Source organism: Pollachius pollachius (assembly GCF_949987615.1).
Source record: "Pollachius pollachius genome assembly, chromosome: 15".
NCBI classification, from domain to species: domain Eukaryota; kingdom Metazoa; phylum Chordata; class Actinopteri; order Gadiformes; family Gadidae; genus Pollachius; species Pollachius pollachius.
In genome coordinates, this window is record NC_136948.1 from 8,220,252 (window position 1) to 8,235,590 (window position 15,339).

General features: G+C 44.1%; 1 protein-coding gene across 1 annotated transcript; it reads right to left on the bottom strand.

Annotated features, from left to right (window-relative positions):
• Positions 1-664: 664 nt before the first annotated feature.
• kcnk10b (potassium channel, subfamily K, member 10b) lies at positions 665-14,526 on the bottom strand (the record flags this gene model as incomplete). Its single annotated transcript, XM_079751762.1, has 7 exons — positions 665-1,450; positions 2,990-3,132; positions 3,469-3,661; positions 4,252-4,412; positions 5,013-5,130; positions 11,023-11,444; positions 14,472-14,526. 7 exons carry the CDS (start codon positions 14,524-14,526, stop codon positions 665-667), a joined length of 1,878 nt encoding a protein of 625 aa, XP_079607888.1.
• Positions 14,527-15,339: the final 813 nt, after the last annotated feature.

Sequence of the window (15,339 nt, forward strand, 5' to 3'; positions counted from 1 at the left end):
ATAATCGTACATGTCGGTTTAGATGGGTGAATGCACATCAAGTGTATTAATCCAGCAGAAAACATAATGTAAACGACTTTGTTTGTTAGACCCTGGGGCTATTTTGTAGCATATGCCGACAAAGCTAAAAATAGCTCCACACAGTACGAGATGCAAAGGCGGGGATCGGTAGCATGTCTGAAGAACCATGTCACGAGGGCAGTGGGTCCTCTTGCGCACATTGTTACATAGAATATATTAAAAAAAACATCACCATGGCTGCCAAGGCAAAGCAAGAGGCAAGAGGCGAGGAGGAGGAAGGTTGGTGAAGGCTGGGGAAAGTTATTAAATGCAAGGAACAAGTTGTTCATTCGTGAACTGAGAAACAAGGTATCTCACCACATGTCTACGCTTTCTCTACCCTTTCCTTTCTTTTATTTTTGGCGACACAGTAGATTCCCATGGCTTTATGGCACAGAGACTCTCACAAAAGTCTTTCTGAGCACTCCCGTATCTGGGCGTTTAGGAAAAAACTAAAAAAGGCACATTTCCTCTTGACATCTGAATGGATCTGCCCTCGGTTCTGCATTCTCTCACTTATTCTCTGTTATTAATCTCTCTCCCCCTCTCCCTCTCCCTAATTCTATATGTCTATCTACGTCTGAACTACGTTTTCCTCCCCCTATCACAACTCCTCCTCTGTAGCGCACGCCTGCATGAGCATGGCGTTCAGCTGGCAGCGCTCCATGGCGTAGCGCGACAGGTTCGTCATGCTGCTGTTCTCCATCCTCCTCTCCCCTCCCCCTTCCTCCACGTCACCCGGCGCCTCCTCCTCCTCTTCCTCCTCCTCCCCCCTGTCCTCCTCCTCCTCGTGCCTCTCCTCCTCCTCCCCCAGCATGGCTCCCCCTCTCCCCTCGCCCCCTCCCTCACTCATGGCCTCGCACATGCGCCGCACGTCCTCCGGGATGACCATCTTGGGCTCGCAGTGGCGTTGGCGCTTCACCAGCTTGGTGAGCGAGCCGAAGCGCAGGCCAAACAGGTTCTCCTCCGACGACGAAGGAGAGGACGACGAAGAACAGCAAGGCACCGCCGTCGCCGCCGAGAGCGCCGCGGTGTTGGCGGTGGTCGCCTCCGGGTGCGGCGGTCGCGAAGGCTCGAGGGGGCCGCAGGGGTGGTGCTCCCCGGCACCCTTGAGCCGCAGGTTGTGGAGCTTGGTGTCGATGCTATCCTGGGAGGACGTCTTGAAGCGGCCGCCGTCCAGGCTGGTGAACACGGCCCGGCGCTCGGGGGACAGCATGTCCAGGGACTGGGCGCGTTGCTCCAGGCCCAGGCGCCGCCGCTCCATGCTGCGGATGGTGGCGGCGCGCTGCAGCTTGTCGTGGATCTCCACGCTCAGCCGCCGCCGCGTCTCCCGGAACTCGGCGCGCACGTTGGCCTTCCACTCCACGGCGTGAGCCTTGATCTCCCCCACCTGGAGGAAGTACCGATACACACACGTTACAGCCCTAGTTGTGTTTGATGGCCCCCACTTGGAGGGAGTATGATACACACACGTTACAGCCCTAGTTGTGTTTGATCGCCCCCCAACTGGAGGAAGTACCGATACACACACGTTACAGCCCTAGTTGTGTTTGATGGCCCCCACTTGGAGGGAGTACGATAACACGTTACAGCCCTAGTTGTGTTTGATCGCCCCCCAACTGCAGGGAGTACCGAAACACACACGTCACAGCCCTAGTTGTGTTTGATCGCACCCCCACCTGGAGGAAGTACCTATAACACGTCACAGCCCTAGTTGTGTTTGACCGCCCCCCAACTGGAGGAAGTACCTATAACACGTTACAGCCCTAGTTGTGTTTGATGGCCCCCACTTGGAGGGAGTACGATACACACACGTTACAGCCCTAGTTGTGTTTGATCGCACCCCCACCTGGAGGAAGTAACGATATACAAACCTTACAGCCCTTGTTGTGTTCGATCTCACCCACCAGGAGGAAGTACTCATACACACATTATTACACGGCTCTTCTTAATGCTGTAGAATGCTCAATTCACATGAATGGGCCTTTCAAATGTACAGCGGTCAATTCATTTTCATAATTGAACGTTGCTAAGCATAACTGACCGCTGTCAAGGAAAGTGAATTTTTTGCCTCTGATTCACGTCTTTCGTAGCACTCCACAAGTAGTCCGGTAACTTATCAACCCTGGCGTATTCAGTTGCTAAGCAACGTCAGCTGATCTGAAGCCTACCGGATAAAAACCCTCAACGTCTTCGGCAAACTATTTCTCTGCTGATCAACACTACGACTGGTAACAAATAAATTGTAAAAAGACACACTGCGTGAAGTTATTTTTTCGTTTTGGCAATTAGCCGTGTAATAAGCGGGATAATGTATAGAATGATGGTCATTATCGGGAAATTAAGCCCAGACAGGGCGAACCGGACACCGATGCAAAGTGGAGGGGGCTTGCTTCGCCCTGATGGGGCTTATTTATGTAGGTAACCCTTACTTACATCCCTAGTCGTGTTTTATCTCCCCCACCTGGAGGAAGTACATGTCCACACACACGTTACAACCCCAGTTGTATTTGATCTCCCCCACCTTGGAGGAAGATACAGATTACAACCCTGGTGTAATCTAGGCTGTACATTTACAGTTTGTTGTTCTGAAAACATCAGTGTTGATCCTGCCAAATGTTTTACGATTGTAATAGATAGATTTGAATATTATTCATCCATGACTAAAATTATGAATACTTATCTATAGATAAGATATCTGGTGGTTACTGTTTATCAAGCAACATCACCTATGACTAGAAAATAATTTTTAACCCCAAAATCTGTAATCAATAATCCAATCTGTGCATTTTTAATGTATAAGGAAATACAACATTATATTGTAGTATATATATTCATATAGTTGGTCCTAAGATGCTGCCAAGAGGAAGACGGTGGACTAAGGGAAGGCGGGGAGGAGAGGAGCAGATGCTGAGTGAACTGAACCCACCTCCTCCTTGGTTTTTTTGGACAGCACTCGCAGCCAGTCCCCGATCATGCTGAGCACAGCGGCGAAATACGCTAGGCCCACCAGGATCCAGAACCACACCAGGGGCTTGTACCAAGGCTTGTACTGGATCCTCCGGTCTCCGCCTGGTGGTGGGAATGAGGTATAACAATAATGTGTTTCTCAACAGCGATTAAGATAGCGAGAGAGAGAGAGACAGCGCCACAAGGCAAGCGTGAGACAGAGCAAGAGAGCGAGAGAGCGAGAAAGAGTGGGACAGACAGCGAGAGAGAGAGAAATAGAGAGAGACAGGCAGACAGAGAGAGGCACCAACACAGTAGACAAACAGAGGTAGATGGGTCGACACATAGAAAGCCTCAAAGGCATTCGATTATGCATGGACAACTTCTATGATAATACGACATGACGTCATTAATTCCACATCAGATACTACACCGGCCGTCCGGCCACTAGTCCCACACCTGCGACATAGTCTCCTATTCCGATGGTGGTGAGGGTGATGACTACAAAGTAGAGGGACTCCAGGGCGCTCCAGCCCTCGATGTGTTTGAAGATGACGGCGGGTATGGTGACGAAGACGATGCAGCCGGCCAGGATGAAGAGGATGGTGGAGACCACCCTGATCTTCATCTGGGTGATCTGCTTGTGTTTTTGCTGGAAAACAAACGATAAAAAAAGATATGTCATATAAATTGTTGATTGGAAAGAAGATGACGGTGGGTTAGCCAGTGGTTAGGGTTAAAAGTGGTACAAACCCAATAGTATATAACAATTTCCATGTATTTAACGACCAAATACTTAATTCATAATTAGTAATTAGGTGTCTTTAAAAGGAAGGGTTGCCAATGAGAGCTGCATAATTAACTCATATGAATCTGCTTAACCACGCAATCAAAATTAGATTATTCAATGTTTGTTATAAAATAGATCCCTTTTATCTATATAAAAAAGGGCTATTATGAAATAAGATTAAAAGGGTATTAGGTATTAATGCTATTAAGCTTAAATCTCTACCAGACTCTGTGTGAAGGGGGGGGAAATCTGTTTTACAGAGCCAGGCTAATAATGGGGAACAGTTGTCAACCACGGGTGGTTAAGATCTATCCTGCGGTTTAAATAAGACACTGCTTATTTTTGCACTTTGTGGGTGGTTCAATTGATGCCTACACCAACCAACAGTCTCTTGAAAACACCATTAACAAAAGATAACAAAAGATAACACAATGACGTTGGAGAGAACGCACCCTGAAGATCTTCTCAACTCTCAAGATACTTTTCACAAAGATAGTGCCCAGCTGGTCTCCGACCCCGGCCAGCAGGAACCCAAATAGTGGGATGCCGAAGATGGCATACAAGATACAGAATATCTTCCCACCTTCTGTGCTCGGTGCGATATTCCCATAGCCTAATAGGAGGAGGAGGAGGAGGAGGAGGAGGAGGAGAAACACAGGAGTTCGTAATTAATGGTTAATGGTCTATATTCTCATGGTTGAATGGGAATATAGAGGAGAAGGAGACTGAGGTTGAACTTGTTGTAGAAAGGGAGCTACAATAAGAAGTATGAGGATGTTCTAGAGCAATAAACTGTCATATAGACTTTCGAGATCTTCATATGCAACCTCATTGGTCGATCAAGGGAGTTATACAACGCTGCCAGGAGCAACAAGGCTGAGGTAAATTATCTCTTAGAGGAACACTAATTACATTACTTACTCAAAGAATAGCATTAATCATGACCCAGACTTACTAAGATTTAGCAAGAGGCAGGGAGAAACAAGAAAAAAAGAAATCAGAGCAAAAGATAATATTGTCGGAAAACTCAGGCGGGGGACATTTTCAAATGAGTTTGAACTCCTTCAAAGCACCACCTTTTAAAGGCATTTAAATCAAATCAAATGTATGACTCAGAAACTGTGTGCTTTTATATTAATCCGGCATTCATACTGTAATCGTCCTGAGTCATAGTCCTTTTGTGCTTACGACAGGGTTGAGTACACAGGCCTACCTATGGTTGTGATGACGGTCCCGGCAAAGAAGAAGGCACTGCCAAGGTCCCAGTAACTGGAATTGTAGGACGTGTCTCCGATGGGACTCACTCCGGCACTCACAGCGTCTATAGAATGCTGGGGAAAGAAAGAAAGAAATGTTTTATGAAATGTATGATGACATTTCTTGTTGAAATGTTTTTTCCGAAATGTTTGGTGAAATGTTTCACAAAAATGTTTCACAAAATTCTTTACTTCATGTGTTAAGAAATGTTTTATGAGATGGTTGTGGATAAACGTTTTGAAATAAATGTTTGAAACCCATATGGGAATCATATTGATCCGATAACTTGTGAGTGAATTGCCCTTGAGCATGTTGCTTGATGCATCCAAGTCACTTGCTCCGTTGAAGCGAATCACATTGCGCTTAAAGTGCATTTATTTGATCCGCACACACAAAGACACGTCACACACACACACCAACATGGTAGTAAAGGTTGGTCGTGTGTGATACTGAGCAGCCTGTCATGAAGATTTAGGGGTTAAATGACCTGTTCAAGGACGTCCCCATCATTTCTGCCAGGAGGAGTCCTCGGGTTCGCTTCTGGAGGGCAGGGGTCAAACCAGCACCTTTTAGATGAGATTGATTTCTAATCGGTCAGCTACTATACACCACTGCACCCTCTGTAAAACAAGCAGCTCACTGCTGGGTTTTCCCCAAGCATTGGTGCAAGAATTGAACTTATGTGCATCATGTCTGCCATTAACTCACACTGCAAAAGGCGCAAGGGCGGCACGGTACTGCGGTATGGTAATTCACCACCTGCCCCACTGCGTGCAAATGAGGGCCATACGAAGCATGTGTGTGTCTGTGTGTGTGTGTGTGTCTGTGTGTGTGTGTGTTTGTGTGTGCGTGCGTGTGTGTTTGTGTGTGTGTGAGTGCTTTAGTGTGTTTATATTTGACACGTGAATGACAGAAGCCTCCGGTGGCATAACAGTCTTGACGCGAGGGTGCTTAATGCTCTGAGTGCGGGCGAATGAACCCTCTATGGAATAACCCTGGGCGGTTGCAAGTGTTAAAATGGGATCAAGGAGGAAATACGCATGAGTCACAGAATGGCAGATGCCATAAAAAGACGATGATAAGAAAATAATGTTGAAAATATAAAAAGCGAGGGGATTGATTCTTATACACTTAAAGCTGGTTGTGTTTACCAAAACATAACCATAATCCTTCAGGATGGATCATCTATGTTTATCCTGTCCTCAGCTACGAACATGCTCCAGCAGATACAGCACATTACTGCGTTTTTATTGCTTGAAATGTAATTACCCCGATTCCTGATTTGCAATTATGTTATTACATGTTCAAATCACCATTGCATCTCGGTTCAAATGCAATTCTTCTCAACACTCAGGGGGATGTGTGATACAAAATGATAAGACGTTGTTTGTATCCCCTACACATTTGCTTTGTTCCTCTTCCTCTCATCATCTAATTGTCTGGCTCAGACTAAGGTTTCCCATGGATGTATCTTTGTTATTTAAAGCAGCAGAAGAAAAATAAAAATATCTCCCTTTGTACCTAACCTGAACGTTTTTCTTCAAGTAATCAAAATCTCCATGTTTAACATCATTATGCGTAGTACAAAGAAATGAGCATTTCCACATTTCTCTCTCTATGCTTTTTATTTCGCTCTAGATTTTGGAAATTAGATACATTTTAAAGTGCATTTTTGTCATTGCCTCGGTCTCTGTCATTCTCCGTAGTAGCAGGTCAGCCAAACAGACACTTTCAGCAATAAGAAAAGCTTTTGCGCCTAACATTTATTATATTTTGCCAAGCTTAACAATTTCTTCAAATATGTAGATATTAAAAGGCTGGGCCTGGGTCAGTTTTTCTCCTACATCTCTTTCTAATAGCACTGATGTCTGTATCTGAAACCATCACATTAGAGTAACGTTGAATTATTTTCTGCCCTGGCTTCGGCAGCCGTGGTCGCTTCAAGAAGGCTGATCAGCAATTAAAAATGTCATTTTGATAAAGGAAAAAAGGGTTCATTGTGGAAGCGGCTAGGAGCTATAAAAAGCTCCACACTCTATCTGAATGCTTCATGAGGACGTCTATTTATAGACCTCAATGGTTTTACCAGCCAGGCCCGTAGTGTATTAGTTTACCAATAGTGTGCATTGATACAAATTTGCAGAAATGGGAATATGAAGCATGATGCATGATATTGAAACTCTATTTTGGAAATATTTTGAAGGCACCTCAGGCTCGATATTGAGCCACTTTCACAAATGCAACACAAAAGGCGGTCATAGCTTAGGGGGCTTAGAGCAGGCGGATGGTCTGCCAGCTGGCTCTTGTTTTATTACTGCTGCTTTTAAGATACTATGCTAATTTAATGTATATTGTAATCAACTCTCCTTCTCTCTCTCCCATATCTACCACTCACTTCTCTCTCTCTCTCTCTCTCCTCTCGCTCTCTCTCTCTTACACACACACACACACACACACGCATACACTTCCTGCAACAGTTTGATAAAATTGTGTGTGCACAGATTAACATTAAACTCAATCTGTATGCAATTCACAAAGTTATTTTAAATTGGCCTCTTCAGTGTATAGTAAATATGGCAAACAATGTCCCAATGTTTTCATACTCATTGTGATACAAAACAAAAATAAAAGGACAAACAGACAGCTGGATAGACTGATACAGTAGACAGACAGCTGGATAGATATATAAATGCTACACAGATTGATAGATATAGTAGATAGGTAAAGGCTGATAGCTGTGTTTAATACGAAACATTGGCTCTCGATGCCCAATGAGATTTCTAGTGGCTCAAGTGAGTCATTAGAGGGCCAAGCCGGGGTGCCAGGTGTTGGCAGCCCCTAGTCACTGGGGAGCACTGGATGAGTCACCGAAACAGCCAATCAGGCTGCCTAGGGTGAACAGCCCTCACTGGGTGGTTGCACATTATTAATGCTGAGAGACCCTTAATATAAAGCCTGCCATGTCAGCATATGCTGACATGCCTCGCATCCCTGCCAGTGTGAGTCAGTACCCAAAGTAGCCAACGTTTGGCAAAACAGTCCCTTCCACAGACACTGGCTCATCTCTCCCCCGCAAACAACACCAGGGGTTTGTTCAGTGTTCTACCAACCAGAAGCGCTTAGTCTTGCATCAGGAAACGGCACCATCTCCACCCAACTTAGGGACTTCTCGATACAATTACCTTTTTACAATTAGTACCCTTACAAGTATTGTCTGTCAAGTCTTTCTTGCTCTCTTTATCTTACTCACGCATACTTACATAAAGGCACATTAGGGAACACCACGCCATCATTCTGTCAATTCCCCCGTACAAACAGTGAGTCACGTCAAAATCCCTCTGCTGTGTACTTTCAGACTTCTGAGTGTTGGAGTGCCTTCCAACGATTAAGGCCTCCTGGCTATGCAACCTGTTAGATACAGTGCTGGGAATCCTCTCAGGGTCGTTTCTTTACAATTCAAACTGTTTCAAATGCCAGTTTATGTCATTTATTTCAAATCCCTACATTCAGAATCTTACTTTGAAACACTTCAATACTTTTGATTATTTCTGAATTCAAGTAACCACACTAATGTTTCTTATTAGTTTTACGTTAATTAAATAATTGTATGTCTTATTACATCAAATTCAGACAATGTGTGATGGCATTCAACATGACTCATTGTATATACTGGCAAGATGCAACAGGTTTTTTTGTTTTTACTATGAATCCAGTCAGCACTATTTACCAGCTCCGAACAGCATGTGGATATGACCTTATCCAGGATACCAGGTATTTAGCAATACTGGTCTGCAACTGCTTGGCCATGAATAATGGATGCCATGTGAACTCACGACTAAAGGTTTCCTTCATTAACTCCACCTTCCTTCTGGGAACACTGACATCGATTTCCGGTAGCTGGTAATAGTTCTTCGTACCTTCACATTCCGTAGTAACAATCCTATAAATGTATTGAGGCGCGAGGGGAGAAAGAGGGACGACTGAAATGGGGGCAAAGGAGAGCGGTCTGAATTATTGAATTTTCAACTGAAACGATGTTGAAGAAGCTCACGTCAAACGCAGTCACTCTAGTGGAAACAGGAGTGTGTTAGATACTATGGTGTGGTCTCTTTCTGTTGGTTGGGTTAGTTCAAGCTTGAGAGAGACAAGGTTGAGCTAAATACAATGCTGAGGCCTATCCTTCACCGCATACACTGCACCAACAACATAAAAGTGTAGTACTACAAAGGGGAACTCTGCTGAGATGGCAGTAATGTTACATGTTAAACTTCAGCTGTCAGATGACTTGTGGTCCCAGTCTGGCAGGAAGCTCCTGCATATGCTTCCTCTGGCACCACGTCCACTGGACTGTCCTCTCTGGGAAAAACATTTGAGATCTTTCCATTGTGCCCGTGGCCGTTCAAGAAAAATACTTTGGATGGACACAGGATTTCCCTTCTACGATCTGACTGTTCATTTTGAGCTTAAGGCCCACAGATGAAATCCCTTTCATTTGCAGTGTTATGAATGTTACGAAAATTGGGTGTAGCGGCATAATTTTCCATCACCCAGCAGTGGTTGTTCTAACAGCAAGGGTAGGCGGCGTAACGCAACAGAGCGTTCTTTAACTCACTTATGTGTGAGGCGGCGTAACGCTTCTGTTCTCTGCTGGCGTTGCCAGAAAATCAGCTGCCAACCGACTGACGTGACACACTGCTTGGTTCCCTGGGATAATTACTGCTTATTTCTATAGGTTTTGCCATAGAGAATGAAACAGAAATGTAAGAGAATTACATTTAATAAAAGGATAAGATAAGAAAAATGAAAAAAAAGAATATGACAATTATGAAGATGATTATTAATTGCACAGTTTCTGGTTGTTAAAGGTTCCACTTTTGGGTAGTTTTATACACAATACAATACACAATTTACAAAATCGACAAACTGGATAATCGATCCCTAGTCAACTTAATTGTAAGAACAATATTTGGATGAGAGATCAAATGAAGATAACGTTTTAGAGTTGCATTAAATAGAGTTGCATTTAATATATCAATTCAATCTTTATAATAAAGTAAAGCAACTAATAGGAGAAAGGCTTCCACAAACTAATATGTTTTAGAATAGTACAATTTCATTGAATCTCCATGCTATGTCCGAGCTTACATAATAACCTTATCACTTTTATCACAACCTATTAGTGAATACTAAGTGTGTTAAAAGGGTATCTTATTATTCTTATCATCTCTTTATTTCCTGAAGGACAACGTATAAGGACGGAGTATAGATGACAGATCGCCGTTTCAACGTGACTATATTTAATGAAGCTCATTATTGGATGTACATTAGTTCTCTGTCAAATTAAAATATCTGTGTAGAGGTAATTTATATGATTCATCCAGTGAATGCATCTATATTATTTAGTTCATGGGTTCGTATGGTTCTCATACGTCAAGCTACGTAAAAGTACGCTGCGTAAAACTACTTATTGAGAGCGAAGGGTAACTCTCATAGGCCTTCAACATGGTTGTTAAAGGTAATTCACAGGATATAAACTTAAACTTAGGGGCCATAATCAGTTTTGGCTTTCAATCCACACACCTAAAATCATCAAGATGATCTGCGGATGTGCAAAAGTGGATACTTTTGAAAACTGTGGTCTAGCATCTTAGTCTATTCAGATAAAACAATTTAAATGAATGAGACAACAGAATTGTTTTAGGATTGGCAAACACTGACAATCAATGATTGTGACGTGAAGTGCTAAAGTAGTCTGGGCATGCGGATGAGGAAAGGCATGAATTTAAACAAATTTAAACTTTTTAGTGTGGCAAACAAAAATTACTACCATGAATGTGAAACATTGAGACACTGATGACGCTGTTACATGATGTGTGAACATGGCATCATACAACAAGACACATGCATGCATGCAATATCTCTTCAACTCCCCACGCGCTCCTTCCCAGCGCCGACCCCCCACCCACCTGGATGAGGGCCTCCAGCTCGTCGGGGCTGACGCAGGAGTGCTTTTTTAGGAATTCCGACTTCTCGTGGGTGATGCTGTCCTTCTGGTGGCTCTCGAACGGCTGCTCCAGGGCCCTGAAAGCCAGCCCCCCGCACACCAGGTAGAGCAGGACCACCACGAACACGCCCAGCACCGTCTTCCACTTCATCACCGAGTGGAGCGCCGCCTCCGCCCCCTCGTAGCCGGCGTCCATGCTGGCCACCACGCTGGCCGAGCGCGAGGAGATGGAGAGGCGCGGCAGGGGGCAGTGGCCGTTGGCCTTGGCGTCGCAGCCTGCCGCCGAGGGGCTCTGCATGGCCGTGACGCTGGCCTGGACCAGGCTGGACTTCGCCGCCCCCGGCTGGGACTTCCGGGGCGGTGCCAAGGTGGTCTGGATCGCCACTACAGAGAGAGAGAGAGAGGAGAGAGTGAGAGAGAGCAAGGGGGGGGGGGGGGGGGGGGGGGGGGGGGTAATAATTGGAAAGGGTATTAAAGAAAAACCAGGACATGGTTGTTTATTGTTTATTTTGATCTGGATAAAAATAATTGTTGACCAATACATATGAACTCAGATACCTAACTGGTCATTGGTTCATCGTCATGCTAACATGATACATAACACGATGTATGTAAGTTAGTAGGGAATAAAATCACCAAAAATCTGTTGCGCAATGCAATCAGTCTTCAATTCATTAAGGACAGTAGCTTCAAGCAACCTTGCAAGGCAATGTGCAGGGCCTGTTTGTATGGCTCTGCATTTGATACTCATACTTATGCATGGGCCCCAAAGAGAGTTGAGATGACCACATTCATCAGCCTAATGACATTAGTCCTCTGAGCTGTGCCAGTCAACATCTTAGTGGAAGCATTCAATCTCCCTGCCTGAATCATCAGGGATACTATTCAGCACAACTTCATTTTCATTTCTGTGATTTGTTATTGAGGGAGAATTAATCAATGGTACCATACATCCAATTAGGTTTCGGGGGGGAATATCAGAGCATGAATTATAAAAATAACAATCAATCTTATAAATACTACCTCTTCTTAGTATGGGTGTGTGTGACTGTGTCTGCTTTTATAGCATTGCGGCAGTGCGGCGACCAAGAAGCCAAGGGTGCACTTAAAATATACACCTGTCACAGCAATATGGCATAACATAAAGTGCACAAGTCACACACTGTCCTGGGGAAAACCGGGATACAATTTCTCTAATAGAACAGATGAAAATAGGAGAACAGCCAGTGTTGGTATTGGCATCCAAATAGGCTTTATAATGCACACATTGTGGCTGGGGTCCAAGATGGGAGACATGGCCAAGGACGTAGACATTTGCAGATCTTTCTACATGTATCTAAAGTCTTGTATAAGCTATCAAAGATCCCAGTCTTCACCTCTCAGACTCTTGGTTTTCTTTAGCGCAATCAGTGCTGTGCAGTGGTTACAGCGACTATAAAAGAATGTGTTGGTGAATAAAAACCCTAATGGTAGGATTGAGGATAATGGGAAAAACTAATAATAGTTCTGTCTGAGAGCATAGGCCACTGGTTAGCAGTCTATATAAGCTATGAAGGCAAGGCATACCCCGGTATTTTTAAAGACGACAGAAACTTGATTGAAAATCACTTCTAATGTATATATTTTAAATAACAAACATTATTTGCAATAGATGTTGTTATTCCTCCATTTTATTTCGTCTTTGAATGGCAATGACTACAGTTCTGCAGCTTTGGTTTTAGCATGCCTTGCGTGAAAGTCACCGTATGCCACATAGGCTTGCATGCATGTGGCACATAGGCCTGCACAATAATCCATCACGACAAACACACATACATAAACACGCACGCAGGTGTGCACACAATAACACACGCACACGCACGCACATAGAAATGCACCACAAAGACACGCATACAAACATTATTGATCGCCATTGGGAACCAAGGACACGCAGGAAGTGTCACACACTCTCTACTAGGGACGTAAATCTGGTAAGCGGACCCTTTGACACACTGAATGACTGAATCAATAAACAAATGGAATTCTTAGCCACTGGACTTCTTATGACATTATAGGCATCAGTGAGCTATTTTTAGAACAAGAGTATGGCACTGAAATACTGGGGAGGGTTGGGGGGGTGTAGGGTTGGGGGGAGGAGGATTGAGAAGGGAGGGATTGATTGAAGTGATGTACAGTTTCAGCATGATGTACAGCATTTGAAACTCGGCATCGTAGATTGTTGTGCATGGTGTTGTCATTGGATCAACATTTAACAACATCTATAAGTACAGTGCAAAGTGGGCTTAATATTATCCGGCCTGGCGTTTAAAGATAATCGAATCACTACCGTGGCAGTTAACGTCACACACACACATCGACATACGCGCACACACACACACACACACACACACACACACACACACACACACACACACACACACACACACACACACACACACACACACACACACACACACACACACACACCCACACACCCACACATAACGTCAGGGAAATAATACATTTTGTAATTTGAGATATGTGGGTCTTCATTGTAAAAGGACATAGAAACCGGCAGCTGCTTCATATTGATTGCCTTTTCCATGTACAAATCGAATAAGGCCAGTTGGTGAAGGATTGCTTGACTGGTACTGCTGTAGGCTTCAGAATGTCAAGGAATTGTTGTTAGGTGTGCCGAATAGCGACTGGAGTCCAACCCAAATTTCCACATCACTCAGCTATAGCGCCACAACGCAATCCCTATATCGATTAGTATCCATTGGTACAGATCATACGAAATTCTAGAAGTCAAGTTACTTGGATGTTCAAGTGAAACATGAACTACGCAACTAAATACAAATAGGCTACCCTAGCGAGGCACAGACGTTACGAGGCACAGACGTTTGCGGGCGCACTGTAGCGCACCGGCTGCGGAAAAAAAGGGAGAAAGGGTGCCAAAACCTCAAGCACATTATTAGCCAAGACATTTGCGCTGTTTGTGGAAACACAAAGTGAGTTCTGCATTAAAAGCATAGAATAATGGTTGGGCAGCCTGCCGAGTGCTAATCTTCCATGGTCCGCTATGGGAGCATCTCAACTCTCCGCTGCATCTTTGAGGGCGCACTCAGCGAGCCACAGCTGATGACACTGGGGATGGTGGAGAAGAAAGAAATATATTCCCCAACGCTTTCTTTTGTGGGGAAACCCGTAATAAAAACGCATCCAACGAACCAAAACATCCTTAGGCAAGTATGAAACTAAAGAGGAAACATACCACAAATAGTATGTTTATATGTCTAATACATGGGTACATTCGAATATTATAACTTGCCCATTTCATTCGAAATGCCCAATCCTTACAGAAACTCAAAGTATCTGTTTATATGACACTTGAAAATGAGCCATAGAGAAGGTATAAAGTATTCAACCAACCTTGTTCTGGGTCCCAATTAACTTGTTTCCTTGGGCTTTCTATAGGGAATTTCATGGCTGCTTTTGGTTTTAAGAAACAAAAAACCTTTGGGCTGTTCACCGGCGTCTATAAAAATGTAGAATCACTTCCAGTTGTTTTGACATGATTCCCTCCCTTTCCCTTATTCCAGCCTCGCATCGTGATGCGCCGAAATACAATTGAACCGAATTCTTTGTCCGGCGGAGCTGCCGCTCTGTCCAAGGAGCGCTTGACGTTCGCTTGACAGATCGCCACTCTTTATTAGGGTTTACTAGTAGTGAACCACACTTCACATGTCGAACACAACACTTGCCCAGTTCAAAATAAGAGGCGGAGAGAGAGCGGTGTATTAACTTCAAGCACCCAGTATTCAACAAAGGAGAAATGATGCTCATCGCTCCTCTGCCTCCACCCTTCCCATTCGTTCCATGGCTAACCTTAACAAGCTAGGTTAACCAACACTTTTCAGGTTTACAAAACGTGCCCAGGCTAATTATCCCTGTATCATTATTGAATTGATCTGTGACCTATCGATTTATTTAGAATACTTACTATTAGCAGGTTCTGGTGGATCGTCTCTTGAAAGGAATTACCCACCCATTGGCTGCTAGGCGGCAGGCACATGCATGGAGCGGCAGGAGAAATCAAAAGGTGGCTTATGCCCATTCAATGGGAGACCGTAACCATTACATCATCCACGAGCATCGGGAACTGTATATATTAGGCAATCATAAAGTAGCAAATACAACGCAAACAGATACATTGCAAACATTTTTTTTTAATGTTGGTGCTTGTTAAAGATGAATAATAACACAAAGAGTTATTAAAACATTTTCATATAGTGGCCGA